This window comes from Zingiber officinale, chromosome 1B, assembly GCF_018446385.1.
Source record: "Zingiber officinale cultivar Zhangliang chromosome 1B, Zo_v1.1, whole genome shotgun sequence".
NCBI classification, from domain to species: domain Eukaryota; kingdom Viridiplantae; phylum Streptophyta; class Magnoliopsida; order Zingiberales; family Zingiberaceae; genus Zingiber; species Zingiber officinale.
Window position 1 is genome coordinate 159079808 of NC_055986.1, and position 21034 is coordinate 159100841.

General features: G+C 38.4%; 2 protein-coding genes across 3 annotated transcripts; one reads left to right on the forward strand and one right to left on the reverse strand.

Annotated features, from left to right (window-relative positions):
* Nucleotides 1–2288: 2288 nt before the first annotated feature.
* On the forward strand, nt 2289–3667 carry LOC121986220 (homeobox-leucine zipper protein HOX13-like). Its single transcript, XM_042540086.1, has 3 exons — nt 2289–2571; nt 2668–3011; nt 3108–3667. Exons 1-3 carry the CDS (start codon nt 2538–2540, stop codon nt 3459–3461), a joined length of 732 nt encoding a protein of 243 aa, XP_042396020.1. The 5' UTR covers nt 2289–2537; the 3' UTR covers nt 3462–3667.
* A 2417-nt stretch (nt 3668–6084) lies between these two features.
* LOC121986208 (protein N-lysine methyltransferase METTL21A-like) lies at nt 6085–13875 on the reverse strand. 2 transcript variants are annotated; one of them, XR_006113357.1, is made up of 6 exons: nt 13605–13875; nt 13384–13526; nt 13072–13256; nt 6706–6819; nt 6417–6637; nt 6085–6201 (listed from the first exon to the last, which is right to left on the reverse strand). XR_006113357.1 is itself a non-coding variant. In XM_042540070.1 (5 exons), exons 1-5 carry the CDS (start codon nt 13851–13853, stop codon nt 6507–6509), a joined length of 822 nt encoding a protein of 273 aa, XP_042396004.1. In that variant the 5' UTR covers nt 13854–13875; the 3' UTR covers nt 6208–6506. The 2 variants fall into 2 exon arrangements, 1 of the variants encoding a protein (XP_042396004.1); XM_042540070.1 differs by lacking the exon at nt 6085–6201 and having other exon boundaries at nt 6208–6637.
* Nucleotides 13876–21034: the final 7159 nt, after the last annotated feature.

The window sequence follows — 21034 nt, forward strand, 5'->3', positions numbered from 1 at the left end:
ATTTAGAAAGACTAAAGAAACAATTTAGCGGTTCAACATTAATTTAATCGCTAATTTAGAGATGAAATTTAAATTTCATTGCTAATAAATTTCATTTCTAATTCGATCATTAATAGACATTTTTTTTAGTGTGTATAATTAGTTTGTTGAATTTGGTTTGATAGGTACAAAATAGACGAGTTGATGCATTGCACCTTTGATGTTAATGGTTTTGAGTTGTCTATTCCATATAATAAAGAGCTTGTGGCTCTCATCTACATCCATTCGATGAGGAAAAAAAGATAAGTTTTCCTACGTAATAGAGACCAATCCAAGCTACCACATTTAAGTACAAGATAACTATCCTCATTTTTAATAATAAATTTATAATATTTTAATTTGATTTTATTGTTTCAAAATGTTCTTTATCAACCTCAATGTGTGTCAACTAGTAGTGTAAATAAATCCTAGGATCACTCGTGCCTGGTTCGATTTAGTCTAATTCAATCTTATTTGAATTATGTTTAACATTGTTCACAAGCCGAGTTGAACAAAGATAACTCAACACATACACAATTCCAGTCAGGCACAACATAGACCTTGAGCATGACTTAATTACATGTCGAACCCAATCTAGGTAATGAGCCTAACCGTGACTTAAAAATATATTTTTTTAAAATAACAAAAATTAGAAATTTTAAAATGAAATAAAATTATAAAATTAACAAATATATATTGCTTTTAATCATTTTTAAAACTATATTATTTTTTGAAGAGACAAAAGAGTTATTTAGTTACAACTTAAATGGTTATTAATTCAAGACAAAAGAAAACATTAAAAATCTCCTTCGTTGAAGGCGGGGAAGTCTCTTATACTCTTTGAACATTCAGGAATAAGGTAGGAAATGAATACTTAAGTTGTTGATTATTTCCTAGGTCCAAGGGTCTTTTTATAGTCCTTGGAAAATTTTATCCGAGACTAGAAGGCGCCACCAACAAGGTAGAAGGCGCCTCCAACAAGACAAGCGAAGATAAGATTTTATCTTTGCTATCGGTTAATTTTGCCTAATCTAAGGCGCCTTCAAAGGATTGAAGGCGCCTTCCACCAGAAAGGCGTGAGGGCGCCTTCAACAACTGCTGCAGAGTTCCACACTTTTTCATTGGCTCTTTTGCTACTCCGCTCACTTTGGTGATTTCAACCATTCGGAATTGAGCTCACATGGGCCCATCTTCCGGCCTTCTCCTCGAGGAAGCTTCTACTCCAACTTCTCATCCTTCAAAAATGTGGCGCGCTCCCTTCTCGTCCGCCAACGTACTCTTCTGTAGCAGCACATCCTTCGGACGCACCGAGCCCATCGACTCTCTCTCATGTCGTCCTTCTCGCTAGTTATGTTTTTCGCTCAACTTCTATGCTCCTAGGTTCCTGCACACTTAGACACGGGATATCAAAATATAACAGGATCTAACATGACTTCATTAATCACATCAAAACAACCACGAAGTACTTACAATAGATACAACTATGATTTTTTTAGAATAATCGATAAAATATAGATGAATTGATATGATTATATCGATATGCAAAAGAGCAAAAATAAATGGATTGATGTGTTATGATATAAAAAGGATAAAAAAGAGAAAATTATAGTAAAAATTGAAGAGAGAGAAGAGGAGAGAACGATGAAGAACAGAATTGAGGTGACTAGAAAAATGATACAGATAGTAGAAATTAGATTATAAATAATAAGAAGTTGAAATTACTAATAAAGTTAAAATTATTTTTAGTATGAACATCATTAAATCAATTGAAAGTGGGTTATACTAAGTAAACAAGGTAACATTATATCACCCGAGTCATTTTCGTACCTGATTTAGATGACTGAGATGAATCAGTATCTCCAAAAATAATTCAGATGTCCGGAGTCACTTTGGAATGCCTCAATTTAGCTCAGTCATGGAAATAAATCAGAGATATATATATATATATAAACAAATAAAAAAGATAAAGATGAAAAACAGATGACCATATCTAAATTAATTTAGACGCCCGAATATATATAAGAGTCGCAGAACGCCGTATCATTACTCTATAAAATTTTATACATAAAGAAACAAAAAAGATAAAGATAAAAAAAAAGGCGACCTTTTTGTCTTAATCCAATGTATCTCTCTTAATATGGGGTCCACTGTATTAAATTCTCAGCTAAATTTTCTCCCACATTTTCACCGTGTCTCCATCTCGAGCGGGCCCCTTTCAACACAATTCCAACCAATGAACTGTCTCGTCTTTTATTTATACCTTCCCCCTCCTATCAAACGCTGCATACCCACCCGCACACGGACGAATCAGTGGATCCTCGAACTTTATAGGATCGAGATCAAGATCTTTGATCCATTCCAAGAATCTGATGAATCAAGGAAACAATTGTGCAGCTTGTGCTCGTGAACTCGCGGGTAGAAGAGAAGATAGCCGTGAAAAGAATCAAAACCCGAGGTAAACAAGTCGGAACCATTCACTTCGCTGTTCTTGCTATCTTTGGTTCACAAGAAGAGATCGAATGAAGAGGCTCAGAAGCTCCGATTCGTTTGAAGGTCTGTAATCCCCTAAAGATTGATTTTTTTTATTTTTATTTTGGGGGTTAGTGGCTTCAAATTTAGGGATTATTAATTTGATCACAACTGCTTCAGCGGAAGAAAGGGGCAAGTTTGAGGAGTGCGAGGAGGATCTTGCCGGCATCAATGAGGCGGAACCGGCGTTGGGGGAGAAGAAACGGCGGCTTAGCGCTGAGCAGGTGAAGGCCCTGGAGAAGAACTTCGAGGTGGAGAACAAGCTGGAGCCGGACAGGAAGGAAAGGCTAGCGCAGGACCTAGGCCTGCAACCGCGCCAGGTGGGCGTGTGGTTTCAGAACCGCCGCGCGCGGTGGAAGACGAAGCAGATGGAGCGCGACTACGCCGCCCTCAGCGCCCGCCACGACGCCCTCAAGCTCGACTGCAACGCCCTCCACCGCGTCAAGGAGGCGCTCCTCGCAGAGGTGAGCAAGCATGCAGACGAGTTATTCGATAGATTGTCGTAACGAGTTCCGCTACGCGTCTCATGACTCATCCCTGTTTTAATGGGTTGGACTCAGATAAGAGAGCTCAAAGGCAAGATTGCGGAACGCTCTGAGATGAAAGCAGTGGAGGAAGAAGGAATGCCTGCTTTGATCTACACCAAGGACGGGGCCTCCGACAGCGACACGAGCGCGGTGTTGAACGATGAAGCAGGCCCATATGCTGTCGCCGTGGTGTTGGACGACCAACAGCGACACTGTTTGATGGAATTCAAGTCTCAGAACACTTCTTCAATGCGCTTGGGGAATGAGGAGGAGAATAACTGCTGCTACTTGGAGGAGGAATTCATGGGGGAGGAGCTCTGCAGCAGCTTCTTCTCCGAGGAGCCAGCTGCGAGCCTCCCCTGGTATTGCTCCCAAGGATGGGAGTAATTAAGAAGTCTGACTTCAAGTCGTCGTCTTTTGTAAAGGTGATAAATATTAGCTTCCTGCTTTGGTTGCGGAGACGATTTGGGCAAAGGGAAACTTGATCGCTAGCAATTGCATGATGGAAGGCTACATAAAGCGTCTTGTAATCAATGTTTAATATATTCTTCAAAATTTATAGGCTTAAATAAGAGGCAGGCTTCTTATGAGTATGATAGGTTGTGTTTGGGGAAAAGTTTAAGATAATTAGTTGTGAGAAGAAACAAAATGGCAAAAATTAAAATAGCAAATAGCATTTTTTTTTTTAACTTTTTGTTTAGGGTCATCTTTTGATTTATCTTTTTTAAAGAAAAACAATTGAATTATCCAATCTCTTCTGGACCTTTATCCCCTACCATAGGCTTGGATCCCTATCCTTCCTCTTTAATATATGATTATCATCTTGCATAGAAATGATCGTCTAGATCTATAAAAATTTATTATCGACCATGAAAGTAAATCCTGAAATATAAACAATTTATGGTTCTACAACTAAGGGGATCTCCAATGATTAAATCCCTAAATGAGATTTTTTATAACCCCAATGTGTCGTATAAATGTCATATCAATAATAAAAAATTTACTATTTTTTCTATAATAAAAAAATCTCCCTATAACATTTTTATCGGGCATTCCAGATTAGAAACCCTATTGTATTTTTGGATTATTAATTCTGGTGCAGCTAATCATAAGGCTAGCTCATCAAATATTTGTTAGATATCTATCCCATGTTTAGGTAGAGATAAAGAATGAATAGCTGATGGTTCTTTTTATTTTGTGCCTGGTAAAGCATATGTGATCGCTATTTGCGACAATATAGTTTGCATTACAAGTTTCAATGAAATTGCAACGGTGTGGTTCATTTGTCATAGAAAATCATCCATGAAAATTAGCTATAACAATTTGTAATGGCTTTGAGATAAATCATCAACTCATCATAATTGGTTAGGGCATTTGTGACAACCTAAGTTACTATCACAAATGTTGAAGGTTTTCATGTGATAATTTTAGCATTTGTAGAGTCTATTGTGACAAAATTGCTTTATATTGATTTAAACTCTTGCATATTGGTAGAAAATCCTCCAAATCTAAGACAGGTTCTTTGATGCAAGTAGGTAGTAGAAGTGAAGTGTAAATTGAGAAAGACAGGGAAGGTCACAAGTTGAAATTCCACCGTTTACTTTGCATTAAATTACTTGCAGACGTCAGTTAAATCAATCAAGTAAAACTGCGTTCTAATGCAGAGATAATAGCCACCGTTTGAACCTCGAACTACAACAAAATCAGAATGCAACAAGAAGGTTGAACAAATTAGTCATCCTATCAATCTGAGATAGTTTCCGTGTATTAGAGTATAGATCCAGAAAAACCATACAAAGATGTGTGCACATTCCCAAGTGTCTATCAACAGGCTTATCAGCACCGTTTGATTTCGAAATCAACGAAAGGAAGTACCAAACGATCGAAGAAAGAAAGGAACACAAGAAGCTAGCTCGTGAAACACAGAAGACTCGAGAAAGAGAAGAAAGTTTTCTTACCGTATCTTTTGCCACTTGACTCAATTCCATTCAAGGGAAACAAGAACCCACAGAAGGAGAGAGAGCAAAAACAACAACAGGACGAGGAAACCTAGCTCTATTTTTTCAAGGAAATCCGATTTCCTGCTCCGATGCTCCCTGGATCTCCGCAAGTTCACAGGTACCTAGATGAGCTCGAGATGATGCAAAGAATAGATATTGAAAAAGCAAATCGAGGCCAGAGCGTGAAAGAAATGATCACCAGGAAATCGACAGCATTATCGTGCTGAGGAGGTACGGAGGAGATCGGGTAGAGTGGACGCGGCGGCGATCGGAGGGAGGAGAGCAAGAGGGCGGCCCGAGCGCATGCGATGGCGGCGGCCTGCGATTTGAGCGAGGCCATTTCGTTCCTCGGCAATCCCTTTTTCTGTCCTTCCCTTTGTGAGTGACACGCCCGCCCAAATTTAATGGGTCACTTCAATGGACCAAGCGTATCAAACATTCAAGAAAGCAAGGCCTACTACTATCAGCCCAGGAGAGTAAATCCTTAATTGTTTTCGTTAAATTTAAAATGATTTTAACACGTTCTAATTAATTGACGCATGCTTCGTCTTCTAAACGGCTAGGTATAATCTTCTCTCCCATGCTTGCTTTTAGAACACTACCACCTGCACACATCTGCATAACGTTGATGCTCTTAGGGCTGGATTAACTATGTGTTATGTGGAACATTATGGATTAACTATGATTTAATGTAAGGTTCACATATAAATTTATTTAGAACAAAAGTTGGCATGATAGCACATAATCAACTTATTTAACAACGGTACTCGAAGTTTGGCCATGGATTATGATTAAATCAAAACCTTCAACCCATGTTAAAAAATTGCTTCTTCCATCTCCCTCTACTTTTCAAGATTTTACCCTTTTTCCCCTCATCATTCAGTTCCTCGAAGGAAAATTGTTGCATTAGGGCTGTTTAAATATAGATATTGGAATTTGATGATGAACTATCGACCAATTTTGTAGAAGTTAAGATCAAAATCGAAATAAAACAAAAAATAATAAATTTATATCTGAAACACACCTTATAATTTGCACTGTAGTTAGATATTAATCCAAGGAAATGATCTTACCATCTAGCAAATATAGAAGTTCACAATGGAATTGATTAGTTCCTGTGCATGATTCTGCAACAAAATGAGCATTCCATGTCAAATTCTGGTACATGTAACTTGATTGCAAGTAGGGTAAGTCTATACTGCAACACGAGATTATGCTACAAATAAATATTATAAGTAAGAAAAACGAAATTACAGATTGATCAAATAGCAACTTTCCTGTCATTTCTTTAAAAGAACAGAAAGTGCTATTTCGATCGCTTCAGTAATCAGGATGTCATTACCTCTTATCAGCTCGACCAACAAGAAATTTCAATTGCAACTTCCAAGAAGTATTGAAGCACGCACAAGGCTTCATCTCACCTAAGGATTTTCTATCGTTTCTTTACGAGAACATAAAGTGCTACTCGATCACTACGGTAATCAGGATGCCATTGTGTCTTATCAACTCGACCAATGAGAAACTCTTTCATTGCAACCTCAAAGAAGTACTCGAGCACAGCATCTGCCAATTAGAGATATAAGCAATCTGTTGTTGCATGTTTTAGAGAGCTTAGAGCTAACAGTTGCTACCATTTCGGAGTTCCCCGGCCAAAAAAACTGTTGTCTGAAACCCACAAATTTGTTTTAGTGTCAACAATAGATCTTCAACTGCTCCTTCACTGTACACAACATCTGATCCGAGAACTGAAATAAAAATTATTACTGATAAGATTTTGCTTCAGTAAAAGATCAACTTTCTAGAAGCTAGAGCTTGCCAAGGCTCTATATGATGAGAGATGGAACATTGAGCATCAAGTTCACTCTATAACTTACGTTGAGATGAGATTGGATACATGGATGTCATTTTGCCATGGAACTTATATAGCTAAGGTTAATGACCATAAGATTTTTAATATTCTTTTAGCCTGAAAGTTGATACCTATGAAATGCACATAACATGTCAAATAAGAACATGATATAAGTACTCTTAGTTTCACACCTGGGGCCTTGATTTAAAAAAAAAAAATGTAGATCTGCTACATTAGCAACCCCCCTAGTGTCGGCTCCACGGATATGGAGGGAGGTACATGCAGGTACATAGGCGTCAAGCGCATGGAGGAGTAAACCAGGTCGTTAGCTCCTGAGAATCGACCCCTGACCATTACGCCAGAGATGTCATGCGCTCACCGTCTGTGCTACGCCCTGGGGGCAGGTGCCTTAATTTTAAAACTCTAATTATAAGTTGCTTTGACAATATCTTAATCTATGCTCCTCAAACTGGGGTACAAGCATCCAACACAAGTGTAGATCCATGTTCCTTGATCAATAAGGGTAGCATTTGTATCTTATGGATGATGCGTAGGGAAAAGTGCATCAACTTTAGCGACGTCCACAAACCTTGCCTCTATTCGTATCCACGTCGAGTTCTTCAAGACAACTCCGGTGAGCAACAAGGTTCGCCTCCGATTGGTACTAACCAAGCATGGAGGCGATGTGATCCAAGAGAAGGAAGAAGAAGAGAAAGCTTGAGGGAAAAAAACTTCTTCCTTGGCTTTTGGTGGGCAACCGCGGAGAGAGGAGAGAGAGGGAGGCTAGGTTTCCAAAAACCTAAATTCACGAATAATGAATTGGTTGTTAATTTTCTCCCTTCTACATCAATATATAGGTTCTCTTAATGAGTTGGATTAAAAAGTCTAAACTCGGCCCAATTTCTTAACCAAAATTTGGCCCAATAACCTCTTGATTTGGTTCACAAACAAACCAACTTGGTTTAAATCAAACCAATTTGGTTTATTACTAAACCAAACAGGATCTAACTCTTCCATAAGAGATGTAGCTCATCCACGCTTTCGTTCTTACAAAATATCTTCCATATTTGCCCTACATCTGATCTAACCAAACATCTTATCTCTTGATCTGAAAATTGAATTCTCAAACTTGTTTTATGTCTTTTAGATACTCGTAGTGTGTGTGACTCAATAGGCTTCCGATTTATTTTGGTCGTCCATAATTAACTATTTAATTGTGGATCGATCATGAGTGACACCTAGTAGTACATCATGATCCCCAATTAACCAAAAAATCATAGTTGATTCCAGAACTAGTTCTGAACCCTTCAGCGGCTACAGTGAGTCGTGCCTTGTTCCTTTCACTCATCTTATACTCACTTGATTCAAGACATGGTCTATGTGTCCGTCTTCACTAAACTGATTACGTCACACCTAGCCCAAGTAATATTAACTCGTCCTGTGGATTCAAATTACTCTTACATGTGTCTAAGAGTCTCATACTCTTAGCATGTGATGCTTTGCAAAGACTTTGAGTAACAATCCTGACAAGTGGTCATAGGATATATGTTTCCTCGCAAGGAGTGTTGAATCCTCTATGGGTTATCCAAACACTTTAAGGCACTTCGACTTATATCCAATCATCTCGAATTCACATCTTCAAGGAGATGGTTTGCTTAAGATGTCAAAGTATAAGCCTCCATGACCAAGGTGACTTGAATACCTCAAGTGGAAACTTACACTAGAGCTGCGGTAAGAACTTCACAGGCATATCCATATATGTAGAGAATCATATGAACTCTTACAGCAGATCACTCCAATGAACTAGTTACCATAACTAACATCCACATTTAACTCTCGACAACCCAATGTCTCCAGCTAGTGAGTAACAGTTACTTAGCTAGACAAAGGAGTATAACCCGTGCTAGTCTCACAAAATTGATGATATCCGAATATATCAATTCATTAACTAGGGAATATTTCAATACTTTCATAATTAGACATGTAGAGATGCTCAATAGTTGTAATCCAATTACAAGTTCTCTTATGCTATGAATCATATTACAGACATTCAGTAAATGAGTTTAAGATCATTCAAATGGACTCAAATAATGAATCTTTATTTATCGAAATAAATAGTACAAACCTTAAGGTGATTGCCTTACGACATCTCTTAAACATAATATACAGGATCCGGAGAAAGAGTCAGACAACAAAGATCTATTGTACGCAGCCTTACACTGCATTGCAAGAGACTGTTTCTATGACTCGAATCCATGACCACAACTTTACCATTGTGTCCAACATAAAACATAAAATACATAGCATATAACAATCTATATGACTAACATTGTCAAACATGTCATATTGAAGCTGCAAAGATTGAACACATGCAAAACAAATGTTTAAATCAACACCTATAAGATACCAAACCAAGAACATATATTCTGAAAGTGTTCCAAGAACAGTCCAATGAGTGAAAAAGTGACAAGACCAGTTTAACTTTGCATGTCTTAGAAATGATAAAATTAAATGATTCAAGTTGTCATGTTCTCTCATTTCCTTTTTTTCCTCTCCTTTTAAGTAGACCAAACAAAATAAATATTTCCCCTCTCTCTTTCTTTCCATTTTCCCTCACCCAATACTCTTCCTTTCTTTTTCATCTTCCTCCCTTCAAAAAGACATAGCGTCTTTGAAACTGTTAAGCAACATGTAATGGGATACTGTGAAGCAAGCAAGAGCTGTTTCATGGCTTTAAATTGAAAAAAAAAATACAATGGTTATCATCTCAATGTCTTTCAATCAATTTTGTGCAACATTGCAAAGCGCCTCATAAGATTTAAATTGATAATTTGGGATTTCTTGCTTATGGACTATTGGTGAGACATTTTATTACTTGGTTAAAAGTTACAAAGGTTATAATGAAAAGAAAGGATGAGCTCTAGAAAAAATCGATTGAGTTAATCAACGCAGGACAGCAACAAGAAAAGGAAGACAGATAAAATGAGCAGGGTATTGAGGCTACTGAGGAAGACCAATAAGAGGATGAACAGAAAAATCAAATTGTGGCTTATTTTTCATATTTTTAGTAACTGATTTCATACTATAGACACTGCATCTTTTTTTTTTGAGCAAACTATAGGTTTTTGTACTCAATTATGATTTAGACATCCACATCAGTTTCTCTATAATATCTCTAAAATTTGAGGCAAATCATCCACTTATTAAATTTAGACAATCATTTTTAACTACACACTACATCAACTATCATAAAATTTCCATTATCTTTATTTTTTATTGTTTTCTTCTCTCTCTTCCACATTTTTTATTATTTTTTCTCTCTCCCTATGTAATATCTACTTTTCATTACCCAATTCATTCCATTTATTTTTTCTCTCTCCCAAATTAAATGATATTTTAATGTTTAGGGAATGAATTTCATTCCCTAAATCTAGAAAAGTATTATTCATGAAATCTAAATTTAGAGAATAGATAGGATAGCCGATACAAAGATTTTTTTTTATATAACATGTAAAATTTAAGATAAATTCTATGTGTAGGGAAGCTGATATGGATGCTCTTTTACATGAATGCTCAAGTGTGTTTATTTTGTTTTTATATCTTCCCTTTCCATTTGAAATTACATATTCTAATTTGATTTGACTTTTGTGATATTTTTCTCTATCAATTATCAGTAAGAATCTTAGCACATAGAGAATCTTAAGATGGAAGGTTCTTCACACTATGCATAATCCCTAGAGACGTTGTTGACTCCTTAGATGGACGAATCATTGAGGACATCATTAACTATGTCTATGAAGAGTTCCTCCACTCTAATAACTTATTTGTCTATTTTAATATAAAAGGAAATTTTTATTAAATTGATAGGAGATTATATAAATATTTAATGTTAAATTGTAAATGATTAATGTTTAATGCAATTATAATGTCTTTGTATAGATTATTAAAGATAAATTGTTAACTTGTCTATGTCTATAGGATTATTGGGAACAAATTGTTAATTTAACTCTAATAACCTATATTGACAATCGCGGGATGCCTCCACGGTGCTGGAAGTGTCGCAGGATGCCTCCACCGAGGTCGAAAGCATTGCGAGACACCTCCACAAGCACTAGAAGTGTCGCGCGACACCTCCTCCGACGCCGAAAGCGTCGCGCGAAGCCTCCGTTGGCACCGGAAGCGTTGTGCGACGCCTCCGCCAACGCTGAAGCTGTCGTGAAACTCCTCCACAGGCACTGGAAGCATTGCGCGACGCCTCTGGCGCCGCCTCGCGTCGATCGCACGTTGTACAGAAAAAGAAAAAACATATTTAATTAATTTAAATAATTCCAAGCGAGATGTGATATTTCGAATAGACTTTCATAAATCCAATTAAATTATCCCTATAAAATATATAAAAAATATATTTAAAATTAAATAAAAAATTATTAATTGATATTATAAAAATTCTTTTTTTACTGTTTTAAATTTTATTTAAAATTCTAAAAAAAATTTAAAAAAAAACTAAAAAATTCTAATAAATCATATTTATATTCTGATAATTTATTATTATTATTTTGTATTTTTTTTACTGTTTAATTGATATTTTGATTTTTTTACTATTTTAAATATATATCATTTCAACTAACAATTAATTAAATGAATAAACAATTAATTTATATAATTATAATGTATCAATTTTAATTTGAGTTATTAATATATTTTTAAAGAAAACTATATCTAATTATTTTTTCTAACCACATTAAGTTGTTCAAATAACTTATATAAAATCAATATACAACTTATTTTTAAATTATACACAATAAATATATTTATCTAATAATTACTATATATAAATAAAAAAAATACCGAAACTGTATCGGCACGGCACAATACCAAAACCGTATCGTTTCGGTCTGAGACCAAAACTTCGGCACGGGTTGATATTTTACACCATGCCCCTAACGCTTTTAGGGAGACTAGCTTTTAGGGATTTTTTTTTAAAAAAAAAATATGTCCAAATATGTTTTAGAGGAAAATTATTTAGGGCAAATAAGTATGACGCTAAATCTAATTTTTGTTGCGGTGACAAAAAAATATGATGGCTTCCATTTGATTTGGTTCAATCCAGTTTGGATTGAACCACATTCGATTTCCACATATAGAGGATTGTGTATGTTAGATGCAATGCGATATGCTACTGAATGCCTAAGTAGTCACTTATGGAGCCACTTTGCTGCTCTTTTAAAGCATGTACCTTGCAACTTTGGTTTGAACCATAATAAATTTCTACATATAGAGGATTGTGTATGTTATATACAATGTGATATGCTACTGAAAAATCCTAAGTGGTCACATATGCAGCAGCTTCAGCTGCTGTTTTAAAGCATGTATCTTACACCTTTGCTAATTGTTTCAATAACTTTTTTTCCCTATTTTTTTATTTTTTTACCAAACGGCATCCAGCATCAGAAAAGCAACTTAAAGAAAACATTTATAAGGGAAAAAGAGAAACTAATTTAAGATTCATATTTAAGCATTTAGTAAAGAAAAGCAAGCTAGAAGTTCATCTCTTTGTGAAGAATCAAAGAGGAACAATAACCACACTAGATGTTTATGCCAATTTCCTTACAAGGAGTGCAAACTAGTACCTAGGGCCTTATCCTTGTATATTAGATCCTTCATATTTATATATGACTGTAGTATAGAGTAAATTCTTCCATTTTTGTTCCAATTTAAGACATGGTAGATCTGGAAATTGACCGTGAAAAAGGAAACATAATTTGGTTTCAACGAAAGAGCAAGGCATAGTTTCTTTAGCACATAAAGTAGACTCCCTGCTCTCTATTTTCAAGTCATGTAAGCATCAGCAATAATTACTTTGCCTGATTGAATGAACGAAAATTAAAAAACCCAAAGGAAACCATCCGTACTCCTCAAAAACCATTGGTTCAAGGAAGATTGTTATCCTATTCCACAAATAGGCATAGCCTCTTAGGGTTTTAGAGGCGTCCTACCATATCCATGATTCCACATATACCAAAATTATGTGCAAATGCATCTCACAAATTGTATTGAAGCTATTGCTATATAATTCATTACGGTAAATAAAATAGAAAATTAATCATTCAAACCAGTAGATGAGGAAACGAATGCACACATATCTTACCAATATCAGGCAAGGGATCAAGCAGCTCCTGATCCAGATCATCACCCCATACAAGCTCAGTGACTAGCGTTGAACCACGCCTATTTCCTTTCTCCACATTCTGATCTACATTTTTCTTCAAAAGCTTCAGCCGATCAGGTAAGTCAGTCAGAACGGCATCTGCGCCCAAGAGAGCTGCTATACAGCTAAAGAGCACACGAAAGAGCATTGGATAAGCTTCAACAATATGCTTTCATAAAGCGACCATATTAACTCAGATGCAGGTATTAAATTCAATGCATAGGTTTAGAAAGATAAGTGAATCAAAGTTACCCAACTAAGCCGCAGCCAGCACCGAGTTCAATGATTCTTTTTCCATGGAGACGTAGGGTTCCCGAATCCACAGAATGCTCCAAGAACTTGCCGAGAACAATTCCGCTGTCCCACATCACGGCCCCGGTAACTCCAGGCATGCTCTGGAAATATAAGAAATGGTTTTGCGCATGAGAACTAAGGACTTCGAGCAAAAAGAAATTTAAAGGATTTCACTTTACCATGGAGGAAGGGGACTGGTGGATGGTAAGGTGTTGGCCGCAGGCGTCGATTGCGAGGGTTTGCGACGAGTGTCTAACGAAGAGATTCTGCCGCCGCGACGCCGGTTGCTGCAACGCCCACAGAAGTAGTATCTCCTCCGTCGCCGTCTCAACCAACTCCACGGCGTTTTCATACGCTCCTAAACGCGACATGGGCATGGTCGCGGCCGCCGCCGCCGCTGCGTTTTGCTCCGTCGATGCATCTTCCATGGCTGTGTGGTCCGAGAAGGTTTCCCTTTGAGGAATTTATTTATATAACTAGTTCTTCTATAATAGAAAATAATTTGTCTATAGAAAAATATTATTTTGAAAATTTTAAAATTATTTTTTATTATTTATATAAAATTAATACCTTTCAAAAATATTTTCCAATATTTAATATATAAATAAATAAATAAATAATCTTTTGTCAATAACATGGGTTATATTATTAGTCGGCAAAAATGGATATAATAATGTGTAATTGACATTAAAAATTGATTATTTTTTTTCCTTGACTTTCAACCTTATCAATCTTGTTAACAAATACAATTATCTTAATAAATGCATCAATTGATTTCTCATTTATCTTAAAAAAAATTTTACAATCATGATATAACAAACTTTTAATTAAAATACATATTAGTTAATAAATGATTATGCTACTATTCAGTCATTTATCTTTCTTCACCTAATCTTTAGACATGAGAAGTATCTGGAGTGAGCAAAATCAAATTTTACTAAATAAATTAGATTATTTTTTATTGATATGCAATTAAATGTTTGTATTTGACCCAATTGATAAATTAATTTAATTTTTATTCTCATCAATATTCTTCAATTTTAATTTATCATTTAATATAAAATATAGTATGTTGACAAATATATTATAAAAATATTCAATTAAAATATTTAAATAGGATGTTGGAATTCCATCTCAATTTTGTAGACACTTCTCTACATTCAATCAATTCGTAGCATATATGTGTTGGATCAATGATGCCGCTAAAGGGATGAATAGACATTCATAATTTTTCTTGCTTTTGTTCTTGCTTATTTTTACAATTTGTTAATATGTAACAAAAACAAATAAAGTAACAAATATAAAAATATAAGATACAAACAAATCAATTTAGTAGTTTGGAACCCCTCATTATTCCATAATTTATGTTTCATTAATAGATCACTCTTAAAATCACAGTTATCTTTTTTTTTCTCTTCATACTATGAAAGGTAGAGAAACTTTTTATATTTTTTGTTTTTTTAGTAAATATAAATAATACACAAATATAAGTAACTAACAAAATAGTATAACAAATAAAGATACATAAAAAAAAAACTTTATTTTGCTAATTGTTGTTGATTCTATCTGAAGTCATGAAGTTGGAAAGTTGAGGATGTGACAGTCTCACTGATTGAATGAAGACTTCACTCCTATCTACAAAACAAAACCAAACTACGGAAGGAGTCCCTGGCGTTGGTCTTCCAACGTTAGAAGTAGAAGAAGGAAAAATAAGAGTATTAGGGACAGAGGTGAATCTTATCTTTCTTCATACCTGACATACTCTTTTATACCTTTCTTAGTGACCCTTCATCTTTCCTTGTTTTAATGATATTAATTACCGATAGAAAATATCTTTATCTTGACTTCTTTTCATTAATGATAGATAGAGTGTTCTCTTTTCTTCTTTTTTTCTTTCCCTTATTAATTATTCATCTTTTCCTCTTTTATTATTTTATCGGTGCATTATATGTACAATGCCAACGCCATACCTCGAGACGGACGAGTGACTTGTTTCAGCTCGATCTCCTAGCCCGCTCAGCTTGCTCTTCTGTCGACTGGGTTGACCAGACACTGGTTTCCCAGATGATCGACCGGACAATGATCCCTCCGATCGATCGATGAGTCGCTTCCCGCTCGGGTGCGACTGAGCCTTGCTTAAGCTCTGGCGTTGATCGCCTTGACTTTGACGTATGTCGTAGCAATTAGCTCGTGCCAGGTAGGCTCCTCCTTATCGCCGCAGCACAAGCCTCCCCTTCAAGTCTAGTCGAAGGAGGCTGCAAGTCCGACTGACTGGACAAGATGTGTCTTCGGTGACTCTGAGGCCTATTCGGCCCAAATGCTACAGTGTCCGATCGAACTGTGCTCAGTCTGTAATCATTGATCAACCCATAAACCAACGCCGCTTAGCTTCATTTTATCGTTGTCAGGTTCAGCCTTGTGACCCGTTCTTTGCGTCGATCGGGACGCTAAGCAGCAACACTTGACACATGTTTTCCTTTTCCTTACGCGTCCTCAGGCGAGTTCGGTCTTGGCTGACGTCATCCAGATTTCTTAAAGACTGTGTAAATCCCTGATAGTTATGGCTGAACACACGACCATATCTTTTTAATTAAGTTCATTAAATGCTATCCGATGGCTGAAGGACACGTGTCCCTCACTGCCGCCGCACGCTCGATGTGACAGGAGGATATTCTCTTGCAATGAGGTGTGCACCTTTTCAAAATCAATGATGGGATCTTCTTCTAGGTTTTCGTAACTTTAGATCGGATGACTGAGGTCAACCGACCGCGAGATTTATAAACCTCGCATGCGTCGTCATCTTCCTCATTCTGCGCCTCCGTGTTTAAACTTTCTAGCGACCAATTTACCACGAGTCTGCAGTTCCCGATCAACCCTTTCTTCTCTATCGTTTGTAAATATTTTCGTATTTCTCTCCATCAACTAGTACCAAACTCCTTTCGGCTACTGTTGTGGGCCATCGTTTTGTTTCGCCTGCACGACATTCCCCTTACTCCTCGGCTCTTTCACTATTTCTATTATCCTAAATTGTTCGAGCCAGGGGACTTTTCTCTTCCAAGCCTGAGTGGGTCTAGTCTTCTTTGACAAGATGTTGTCCTCCAACAAGCATTAGAAGGACTACTACTTTTTTGTTCTCTTTCTTGAGCGGCCGAACTTCCCAACCAGGTGGCAATTAGAGGTGTCGAATCCTCTAGAGCTCAAGAAATACAAGAGCCGCCAGAACTACCTTCATGTAGCTTCCAGCTTGGCCGGTCAGAAATACCATATACACAAGTTGTTGCTGGAGGGTGTCCTCTACGTGTTCGGCCTGAGCTCGATCTGCACAAGGCTTCCGCCCAGTCTAGGTATGCTCCTTCTTAGTCTAACTTGTTAATCTAACTGATTTCTCTTTTTCTTTTGCGGCTCAAGTCATGTTACGCGCATGTCTGGCCGACAAAGCCAATCAGGCTGCACAATTGGCTCGGCTTGATAAACAGGTCAGCTCCTTCAAGTCCAAGCTCAATTTGGCCAACACCAAGAAGCTCTGGGCCATCGAGAACTTGGAGATCAAAAATAAGAAGTTTCGGGTGTTGACCCAAAACCTAAAGGAGGCTGAGGCCACATTGAAGGCCGAGCGGGATGGACAATCGGTTGAGCAGATCGTCGTGAAGACCCAACTCAACGCCAAAGATGAAGAGTTGGCCAAGTTGAAGGAAGAGTTGAAGGCATCCCGAGCCACCTTAGAGACTTATCAGGGAGCTGAGTCAAGCAAGTTTAATCTCATGAAAGCAGACCTACATCCGCTCAGACGTTTTTAATGACAAGGTCGCCGATCGGGCACTCCGTCTATTCGATCTTGCTATCGACGTGACTCTTAATTAATTGAAGGAAGATGGCTATCTCCCCACCACTCTGACAAGCAAGATTATTAGCCGAGACAAGCTGACTGAATTGCTGCCCGATGATGTTTTTGATTATCTTGAGTGAGCTTGCTCGTGCGAGTTTTGCTTCTATAATTTTTTGAAGTATCAATGAATGATCGTTCGTCTGGCGAACCATTTTTTCTTTGTCCCTTTCTTGCCATTTGGCATTTTCGGTTTCAACTTGTATTCAGTTCACACGCGGCCACGCAAACTAGAGCGAAACTGAGTTGTTTATGCTCCCAAGTGTGGTTTCGTCATCTTCTGATCGGTAACGGGTTATCTGATTTTATAAACGATCTGATTTTGGGTCCTTCAGTTTTCTCCTTACTGCAGCCAACAACGTGGATCTTCTGATCGGCTCGGTTGGAATCTTTGCTGGTCGGACCACCTGCGATCATACCTATCTCCCCCTCGAGCGGCATTACTCTGGTTCTCTTCTTCCCGTGCTGACGGTTCATTCCACTCGGCGAAGCATCGGGCGGGACTTGGATTGTTCCCACACTGAGACCGATGGTGGTGTGGTTCGGGCGTTGTCCTCTCTCCTTCCCTTCGGACGGTTGATCAACGCCTTTGTTGCTGATCAAGTGATGGTGATCGACGGTGGTATCCCCGCGAGGTCGTCTTACTTGCTGCCAGGTCGTAGCAGTCCCAAATGTTGTGCGTTGCCGACTGGTGGAAGGAGCAGAACATCGGCGTCCACCTTTTTTCCTTTTGCGGCCTTTGGACGAACGACAACCACATGCTGCACGGTATGTGTCTTGGGCTCATGTGGCAGGCTCCTCCTGAGCGAGGCCCCTTGGGAGGTTGATGGTTGCTTGGCTGCCGCCGTTCAAATACTCCTGTGGGCTCGGCATGAGTCTACTTGTTCCTTGTCGTCTGGGCTTCTTTCACGTTGATGTATTCGTTGGCCTTCTTTTGTAGGTGGCCAAACTCCCTTGGCGGCCTCTAGATGAGCGACCGGAAGAATTCTCCTTCAGTGAGCCCTTGAGTGAAGGCGTTCACTAACACATCTGAGGAGAATGCCGGGATATCCATCGCCACTTGATTGAAGCATTGAATATAGACCCTTAATGCTTCTCGGGACCCCTACTTCAGTGAGAATAGATTGACACTCATCTTCTGATGGTGGTGACTGCTAGCGAAGTGATGTAAGAAGGTCGTTCGGAAGTCTTTGAAGCTATGGATCGAGCTACTCGGCAACCATTTGAACCAACCTTACGCCGATCCGGATAGCGTGGTGAGGAAGATTCAGCATTTCACCCCATCAGTGTACTAGTGAAGTGTGGCCGCGTTCAAACTTGGCCAAGTGGTCATCGGGGTCGGTCGCCCCATTATATTCCCCGATCGTTAGTGGAGCGTAATGCTTCGACGGAGGGTCATTTAGAATCCCTTCCGAAAACTGTCGATTGACCAGCTCGGGCGAATCATCCTCTCTGGGTGCCCTCCTTTTCCTTATGTCTCGAGCCGGTGCCTCATCTGAGGAAGATCCCTAGTCTCTATCCGCTCGACCTCTTTCTTCTACCAGGGTCCAAAACATCGTTCGGTGTAGGGGCCGACGCATAAGGTGCTTCTCCATAGGTGTCGATCGGCCTTTTGTTTGGGTCCCGACTAGAAAGATGTTCCATTCAGTCCCCTCGCTCAGCTTGGCGACCTGTCGTGGAAGTTGCAGGCTCCCGCGCTTGCCGATCGGCCAGCGCCATGTTGTTGCTATTGCTCCAATATCTTCATCACTCAAACCTGTATTAATGCATCTAGATCCTCTTGCATTAGCGACACTATTGTGAGTCGTCCAGAGTCTTCCATCTTCTTGTTCGGATGCAGGCTATGTTCCCACAGACAACCCCAAAATGATCTTGTCTGAAGTCGTGAAGCTGGAAAGCTGGAGATGTGGCAGTCTCGCTGACTGGATGAAGACTTCGCTCCTATCTGCAAAACAAAATCAAACCAGGGAAAGAGTCCCTGCCATTGGCCCTCCGATGCTCAAGTTAGAAGCAGGAGAAGAAAAGGTGAGAGTACTAGGGACAGAGGTCAATCTTACCTTTCTTCATACCTGACATACTCTTTTATACCTTTCTTAGTGCCCCTCCATCTTCCCCTGTTTTAATGATATTAATTACCAATAGAAAGTATCTTTGTCTTGACTTCTTCTCATTTAATGATAGATGGAGTGCTCTCTTTTGTGTTTCTCTTTCTCTTATTAATTATCCGTCTTTTCCTCTTTTATTTTTTTATCGGTTCATTATGTATACAATGCCAACGTCATATCTCGAGCCGGACGGGTGACTTGTTCGGCTCGGGCTCCTGGCCCGCTCAGCTTGCTCTCATGTTGATTAGATTGACCAGACACTGATTTACTCAGATGACGGACCAGACAATGATTTCTCTGATCGGTCGATGAGCCGCTTCCCACTCGAGTGCGGATGAGTCTTGCTTAAGCCGTGGTATTGACCGCCTTGACTTTGACCTATACCGTGACAATTGACTCGTGTTATGTAGACTCTTCCTTATCGCCACATCATTTGTTGTTCTGGATTACTTGCCAAAAAAAACAATCATAAATGTTTCTAAAATCTCATAGTCTTGCTTATTTTATAACTGTTTGTTATTTTCTAAAATGTGCTCTATGATCAATTATTTCTTACAAACATTTCTGTCTAAGTTAACTATGACTAATATAATTTTAACCTGTTAAATTTTTATCTCATCAATCTTATCTACTTCGAGTATCATCTCTAACGTATTTATTTTGCACACTATAAGGTTTGAACTCCTAATCACAAAGTAAGAGTTTTTCATTCAAATCAGATGTGTTATTCAATCGTGATTAAATCTTTGTGATCATGTCTTCAAACCTTATTGCGAACAAAGGGTTTCTGAGTTGGTTGAGGCAGTTAACTATTTTAAATATCAATCAACTGATGAAGAGTATTAATCAAGAGATTTAAAGTTCGAATCTTAGCTATAGTGAGAAGCGGGCCTAAGAATACTGGTATTAATCGATGATGTTCCTGTTCGAAAGTGGAGAAGATGACAAGCTTAGGATGTGATTGGAAGTTTGACGGGGCTGAGACTCCACATGATCATATAACACAAAAGTGTCAAGGCCGGGAAGGGATTCTTGACGTTGGTTCTTCGACACTCAAGTCAGTTTCCCGTGATGTAGAGAATAGCAAAAAAGTTATAGCAAAGAGAGTGTAGAATAATAAAGTTGTGTATGCCTTTACCTGTAGATGAGAACCCCCTTTTATAGTATCACTGTAGCGTATGTACACACATCTCAGAATGTGCACATATTTTTCCAAATGTCTTCTGAAAAAATAAGTCAAAAAGTGTTTCTGACACCTTTCTTTAAGTGAGCATGCATATCTCTGATGCGACAAGCTAGAAACTTCTAAAGTACGATTTGTCTGGGGAACATGCTTTGTTGTCAGTGGCACAAACCTCCAAAACAGTTCAAGGAGACAAAAGGGTGGGTCCCGTTGTAGGCCGACCGAAGTCCGCTCGGCTGGGACACCTCCGCTCGGTCGTGTTGAACATCACAATCTTCCTTCACTTATCTTTTTCGTGGTCGGAGGGCTACATCTCTCCCGAACGGACATGTCGTCAGGTCGGCCAGGACGAAGTCCGGGGATGTAGTATTCGTCTATCTCTTAACTTTATGTTGTTCGCTTAGCCTTGCTTGCCCATTCGGACATGCCGTCCGCCCA

Excerpts from the sequence above, each read along its gene's own strand:
- LOC121986220 (XM_042540086.1), top strand. The coding sequence starts at position 2,538 with ATGAAGAGGCTCAGAAGCTCCGATTCGTTTGAAG. Across the intron at positions 2,572-2,667 it reads AAGCTCCGATTCGTTTGAAG|CGGAAGAAAGGGGCAAGTTT; the intron begins GTCTGTAATCCC and ends CAACTGCTTCAG. Across the intron at positions 3,012-3,107 it reads AGGAGGCGCTCCTCGCAGAG|ATAAGAGAGCTCAAAGGCAA; the intron begins GTGAGCAAGCAT and ends GGTTGGACTCAG.
- LOC121986208 (XM_042540070.1), bottom strand. The coding sequence starts at position 13,853 with ATGGAAGATGCATCGACGGAGCAAAACGCAGCGGCGGCGGCGGCCGCG. Across the intron at positions 6,820-13,071 it reads TGATCCCTTGCCTGATATTG|TTCTCGGATCAGATGTTGTG; the intron begins GTAAGATATGTG and ends TTTTTATTTCAG. Across the intron at positions 6,638-6,705 it reads GGCCGGGGAACTCCGAAATG|ATGCTGTGCTCGAGTACTTC; the intron begins GTAGCAACTGTT and ends TCTAATTGGCAG.